This window comes from Centruroides sculpturatus, unplaced genomic scaffold (assembly GCF_000671375.1).
Source record: "Centruroides sculpturatus isolate CEXI.00-Female unplaced genomic scaffold, Cexi_2.0 scaffold1958, whole genome shotgun sequence".
Taxonomy (NCBI): Eukaryota; Metazoa; Arthropoda; class Arachnida; order Scorpiones; family Buthidae; genus Centruroides; species Centruroides sculpturatus.
The window spans coordinates 58,080-65,278 of NW_019386324.1; the positions used below are offsets into that span (position 1 = coordinate 58,080).

Below are 7,199 nucleotides of genomic sequence, written 5' to 3' on the forward strand. Positions count from 1 at the left end.
TTACCACGAGATGTCGCTGCTTCATGAGGCCATGAAGCTCGACAAGCGTAGCTGTATTTACTGTATGTCGTGACGCTACTAAACCACGTGTCGAAACGCAATCGGTGTAAATACACTACAGTCAGAATTAATTTATTACAAAGAATATTTGCAACTGTTCGTTATTGAACGGCAAATCTGTCTTTTGTCTGATATTCAATGTTTATATTGCAGCTTTAAAAGATGACTATTGTTCATTATTTTTATCAAAATATTTCAAATTATACAGAATATTATAGAAGTTATTGTAAATAATGTGTAAATTTTTTTTCTTAAACTCTTTTAATCTCAAAATTTTTCTGCTGAATTTTCAATCTCTTACTCAAAATTTCTGTTTACTTTTGATATATATTTAGAAAAATTACTTTACATAAGAGTTTATCACACCAAGTAACCAATCTAACATATTTTAAAATTATGTACAGTACAGTAAAAATAAAAAATTTTAAAAATGTCTTAGATTGGTCACTCGATGTGATATACTCCTACGTAACTATATAACTACCTTTAACGTTATATAACTGCCTTTGTAGTTATATAAATCAAATACTACAATATAACGAACACTAAAGCGAAAAGCATAAAATGTGTTTGGTTATATCAGCCTTCCATTGTTACGTTTATCGCGGTACTTGAAAGATACGCAATAATACAAGTTCATCCATCAAGTAGTAAGCAATTAAATCAGCCATATAATATCTTAAAATATTTAAGATATCATTTTTTCCTTAATATTAACTCTAAGGAACTGTACCATTCGCAGCCGAATATTAAAACAGTAGAGCGTTGTTTATCCGAAGGTCGGTTATCCGAAGGAATTCCAGTCGACAAATTTAAATTTTCGCCAGTGCTGTGGCGCTGTAATCTTTGGCTATGTCTTCGGCTACTCAAATATTTTACGTTTTTGATACTAAATTAACTTCTGAAGTATAATTTTTTATTGTTTTTATATTTTTCAATATATTTATTTTGTTCGTACAAAATAAAAAATAATTTTTAACTATACAATAGTCTTTCATTAGGCTTAACATTGACGAAAATTCAATGCGAAGCGACACGCAACGGAGAAAAATGTCAAGATGGGATAAATTAATATATTTTTTCGTGCATAATCGGTTATCCGAAACATCGATCTTCCGAACAACCCCAGTCCCCAATTGATTCGGATAATCGACAGTCTACTGTATGTGTTTTAACATGTATTTCTATGGGAAAATGCGTTTCATATAACGGACTTTTCACTTAACGGATTAAGTACGTTATAACAGGCACCACTGTACTCATATTTCTGTTGTAACCAACAGTTAGTGTGGGTTTCCAGACGAGGTTTGAACTCGAGTAAACCGTGAAATTCTTGTGCGACACAAGATGTAAACAACGAAACTCGGAACTGTTTGAGTATGTGTCAAACTATGTCACGGTCTTGGCGGAAGACAAACTCTAACACGAGCACTCATAAATATGTAAATCATTGGCTGAGATAAACCTTTTCAAACAAAAAAAAACGGGGGAATTTTTGATAGATGAAAATGATCGTTATATTCTTAGATGTCAAAAAATGGTAAACAACGGCCTGAGTTATGAGTGCAGGTGTTATTGTTTTATAAACATTAACCGAGCAGAGTCGACAAAGAGGTATCAAATGGACGCCTCAAATCGGACCTTTCCCGCGACCCGATAAAGTTTCATCTTGCACCTGGAGACAAAGGAGAGACCGATAGGGAAGCGAGGAATAGGACGAGAGACCAATCCGAAATGTGAATAGTGGGGGAAAAACTATAAAAATCAGAACTTCAAGGTCGAAGGAGAGTCTCTCCTGGATTATGCCTACAGTTGTGCTTTATCTATTGTGTTGTGCTACCACCGAACACCTAGAATACCGCAGCTTAACACCGAACATCTGCATTGTCCAGCGATCCTTCTCGTCTGCCTGGGCTGCGACTGATTACCCGAACTCTCACTGTTTCATAGGAACACCGAGATTTTGGAATTGTCCAATATCAATGTAAGCATGAATTTGAACAAATGAACGGGTTTTTCTTGTAAAATACTTGTTCTTCATTTGTCTCCTTCGCCACAGCCCACATATGCGGTTTCCCTTAGGCTCATTGTGATGCGAGATAAACTGCACCTCCCTAACGTCAGCAAACTTACATTAGTCATCAAGTAAGAAAGTCCAATGAATTCACCTCCGAAAGACCTAATGGGGTTTTTAGCACACACAGTATTTATACAATCTCATAAATTCATAAAATGTAACAAAGCTTGATGCTTCATCTGTAGGTAATATGTTAAATAAATTTGTAGTGAATTTAAACTAAATATGGTTACAAGAAAATTATTACTTACCAAAATCAACTCCTTCAGAAACTTTACCTCTTGCTACAGATAATAAGACTGCACCTCTTCCATTTTCACATGCCTAATCAGAAATAAAAATGAGATTAAATTGTAAAAAATAATATAATGTTACTGTAAACACAAGCAACTCAAAAACATAAAATCAGAATGAAATTAAGTAAAAGAGCATTGGAATCTAACATAAATTTGTTGATTGGAAATCTATTTAATGACTTATAAATTTACTCTATGCATAATTTTTAATACATAAAAAAAAAATAAGTGTGAGGGACGAACAGACCCACAATAAAGTATTAATTTAAATTTTAATTATTGAAACATTCCATCCTCAATTCGAGCGTTAGGCTAAAAGCCATAAAAATTTATTTCCCACGGAGTTGGTTCCTTGTTGAGGAGGATCCAGCTAGTCAGCGATGTGTCACCCGGAACTTTCGATAAAGTACCCATATTGGACGCCAGGCCCTTAACAACAACCACCTGACCTCATGGAAAAAACCCAAGAGGAATAAAAGAGAAAACGAAAAAAACACCCGATGTCAGTCGTCTTCCAAAGTCCGTCCACCAAAGTTGTCCTCGAGGATTAACACTGTGTTCAAGAATCCAGAATTCAACCCGTGACAAACATCGTGCCTTTTTAAAGATCCCCAATTCCATGCCGTCACATCGTAGTGCTCCTATTAACGGACAAGACCCAGAACTATTTTGAGCGAACATTCCATCGGCGTCAACAGTGTCATCATACTACAGATCTGCGACCAAGAAGAAAGGTATTTATCAACCTGCAATTCGGTTGTAAACTCTCTCTCTCTCAACGGCCTAGTATAGTTAAGCCCGATAATATGCCCGATATCTCTGTATTGTCTTTGGTTCTTATTAAAATTGTTATTTGTTAGAAAATATGGAATCTGAATAAGTCACTTCCTCATCTCTATCCTCACTTCTACTCCGAATCCAATCGCTCACCTGCTACCGCTTGCGTGACATAACATCGCGATTTCCGAGTCCTGCGAGACTCGGTGGTGTCAGATTCAGGTCTCCTGACGTGGTGTCAAAGAGACCCCGACCCTATGGTCACATAATTAAAACTTCATGATGAAAAATGCTTGACTGAAAATAAGTACATAAAATATTGTGTGTATGTATCATATTCAATTTAAGAAAATTTTGAGCATACCATAAATTTTCTCCATATAATCCACAGTTTATTTGCATTTTAAAGTAGGTTCACATTATCTGTCAATTATGAATTAATCTAAGAGCTATTTCCTTCTAAACTTTTTAAGGGTGTCCTTAAAGGATATTTTATTTGCTATATTTTACATGATTTTTGTGTGTTACACATATTCATCTGCCATCATGATGTTTCTGGAAACCACGCCTTTAGTTTCCTTCCATTTTTTTCTACATTAATTGATATTGGATACATTGAAAGCTCATAAATTTCCAATAATTCCATCCTTTCTATATGATGACTCTCAAAGAATTATTTACAGAAGCCAACTACCAATTCTTTACAGTGATTAACTCTACAATATCCAATGGCAATAAGAAAGATGCATATTATCATAATTGTTTATACTCTATAACTGAAATGGCACTCATTTCTGTCAAGAACAACAATGGCAGCATTTCTAACTCAAACTCATCTTAATCTCAATGTTGAAAAAATATTTTAAGTTTGTTTTCGCAAATAGTATTATTTATTATTATTATTATTATTATTATCGTGTTGGGTTTAGTGGGTTACTCGGTTCACACCGGTAGCTGTGTACTATGCTGGACCAGATTCAAGGCATAGCAACCAAAACAAAACTAAAATTAAATAAGCGTGTCAGTGTGTATTCAGGAATTTCCTAACAATGTGGCATGTATTCAATATAGTGGCCTTCTGTAGTGTTATGTATTTATTTCTACTCAATTCTAATGTTCCCAGGCTTTTGTGTAGTGTGTGTGGTATCACACCTGTACAGGAGAGAACAACAGGTACAATAACTACCCTATCCATCCTCCACAGATGCCTTATTTCCTGGGCGAGTTCTGTGTACTTGCTAATTTTTTCAGTGCATGTGTTTTGTACATTGTGAGTGTTTGGAATGGCTATGTCTATAATGTATGTGATTTTATTGTGTTTGTCAATGAGTGTGATGTCTGGTCTGTTGTGGTAAATTGTTTTATCTGTGATTATGGCTCTGTCGTAATACATTTTGTGCGTGTTATTTTCCAATACTGTCTGTGGAATATACTTGTAGTATGGTTCGTGGATGTCTGCCAATTTGTGTTTCTTTGCAAGCTCTTGGTGTATTATATTTGCTACTTGATTGTGTCTATGTAAGTAATCTGTCTGTGCCAAGAGCTTGCAACCAGAAGTGATGTGTTGTATAGTTTCTGGCATGATGTGACATTTTCTGCATGTGTCATTTGTGAGTGTTGTATCTTTGAGTATGTGTTTTCTGTAGTTTTTAGTATTTATGACCTGATCCTGTATGGCAATCATGAATCCTTCCGTCTCCCCAAAGAGGCATCCCCGATCTAACCAGCTGTTTGACGCAGTTTTGTCAACAAAATCCTGGGCCAGGTCGTAAGGATGCCTGCCATGGAGAGCCTTTTGAGCCCATGATTGCTTAATGTTGTCTATGCTTTTTATATGTTGTGTCATGTCTGTATGTTGTGAGTGTAAGTTTAATGGTGTGTTATTTGAGTCTGCTAGAGTTACTGCTTTATGTAACTGTGATGTTTCTTGTTTCTTGTAGAAAAACTCTCGCAGTGACTGTATTTGTTTGTAGTGAAGGTTAACTATGTCAATCAGGCCACGTCCGCCTTCTTTACGTGGAAGGGTTAATCTTTCTGCGGCGGATTTAGGATGATGTTGTTTATGCTTAGTAAGTGTTGTTCTTGTTTTCCTTTGGAGTTGCTCGAGATCTGTGTGAGTCCAATGTATAACTCCAAAAGAGTATGTGAGTACCGAAATGACATATGTGTTTATTGCTTTAACTGTGTGTTTTACATTTAGCTGTGTTTTGAGAATAGCATTTAACCTACTTTGGTATTCTTTAATTAATCGTTGCTTTATTTCTGTATGTTCTGTTAGTTTGGCCTATTGGAACCCTAAATACTTGTAGAACTTGCCCTCTTCCATGGATTCAATAATGTCTCCATTTCCAAGTTCAAAATCTTCTTTCTTCAGGATTCCTTTTTCTATGTGTAGTTTTTTGCATTTGTCTAAGTCAAACTCAATTTGTATGTCCTTGGTGTATGAATGTGTGATTTGTAGGAGTTAATGAAGTTGTTTCTGGAATTATTATTATTATTATTAAAAATTTATGGTTTTTCCAATAAAAGATGAACTTTTCAAGGCTATTTTTGATTATCAATTAGCCATTTTCACTGATTAAGTCGTGACTAGATAATTGTAATGATGATGAGCATTTGCGCTTTTCATCAAATATGTAATAAATTTTGACTAAAATAATATCCCTAACTTGACTATGTAATATTGCTTTAAATGTATATAATTTTGTTTTATTTACACACTAATAGCATTAATTCCACCATAATTTCTAACAATCAAAACTAAAGATAACATCATTATCATTTCAATTCATTTGCTTCCCTTTTTTAAAACTGTACTGTAAAAATCCATTTCATAATAATTAATATAATATTTGTATAATTTAAAATATTATTAAATAACCTACATGACTTAACTTGAAAATTTTCTAAACAATAACTAGATGAATGAAACAGAATTTTAGCTTCAGATTGTCAGGCCTAACAATTACAATCAATCTTCAGTTGAAATGATGATGATTGATTCTTAATGTAGTTTAGGTGGTTCTGTCTCAAATATTCTATTAGATTCACAGTGAAAGTGAAATGAAATAATTGTATCATAATGAAATAAAAGGAAACAAGGAAAAAAACAGGATGTCTGAGAAGATGCATTCTAAACTGCATACAAGCAATTACAAAAAAAAAAAAAAAAAAATTATATTTCTTGATAGATTATACATGATATGGACTCATCTTGTATGTATAATCTATCAAGAAATATTTTTTTTTTTTTTTTTTTTTTTTAAATTTCTTGATATGTGAATTTGTCCTGGCAAGTTTGTAAATGCAAATTTTATGCCATTATTATTATTATTTTCATGTTACCAATTTTCTGTGAATTATGTGCAAGAAGTTATAGTATTTTCTCTTCCTAATTGCATAATGCAATATATGGATAAACTCTTAAAATTGACTTAAAATGATTGTGAAAAGAAACTATATACAGTCAACCCCCCTATAACATGGGTTCCTACAGTTTGGATTCCTATATCATGGTGAAAAAATTGCAACAGTATTCGTACAAACATGCTAAAAAAAACTCATATAATTTGGTAAAACGTCATCGCTGACTCGTGTCACGACAGGATTGATCGAATCTAGACCAATAGCGGATACTGTACAAACCATTGAGTTTAAACGAGCAGCAGACCTACTAAAAACCATTTATTATTTAACGTCCATAAAAATTATATTTATATTAATGATGTCTCCAAAGTTCAGCAAATTTTTTGCAAAAAATTAATTTATCAGGAAGCATGCGAGCGCCATTCGATGACAAGCTCCACGATGAAAACAAGCTTAAGCAATGGCATAGTCAAACGGTGCACTCTCGGTAAGTAATCCTACAATTTTTTGTTTATAGCATAGTTTATATGGATTATTCCCAAAAAATTATACATATTTTGGAAATGTTGAGTTGAATTAGTCTAGAATCGATTAATTTTATGGAAGAAAACCTTTCAAACAGC

At 33.7% G+C, this 7,199-nt stretch overlaps 1 protein-coding gene across 1 annotated transcript in view; it reads right to left on the minus strand.

The window, feature by feature from the left end:
- LOC111614555 (TFIIH basal transcription factor complex helicase XPD subunit-like) overlaps positions 1-7,199 on the minus strand; it is a 47,643-nt gene that overhangs the window by 13,991 nt on the left and 26,453 nt on the right. The window contains exon 9 of the mRNA XM_023355926.1: positions 2,389-2,461. Coding sequence (XP_023211694.1) covers positions 2,389-2,461 — 73 coding nt within the window. The remainder of the gene's footprint in view (positions 1-2,388; positions 2,462-7,199) is intronic.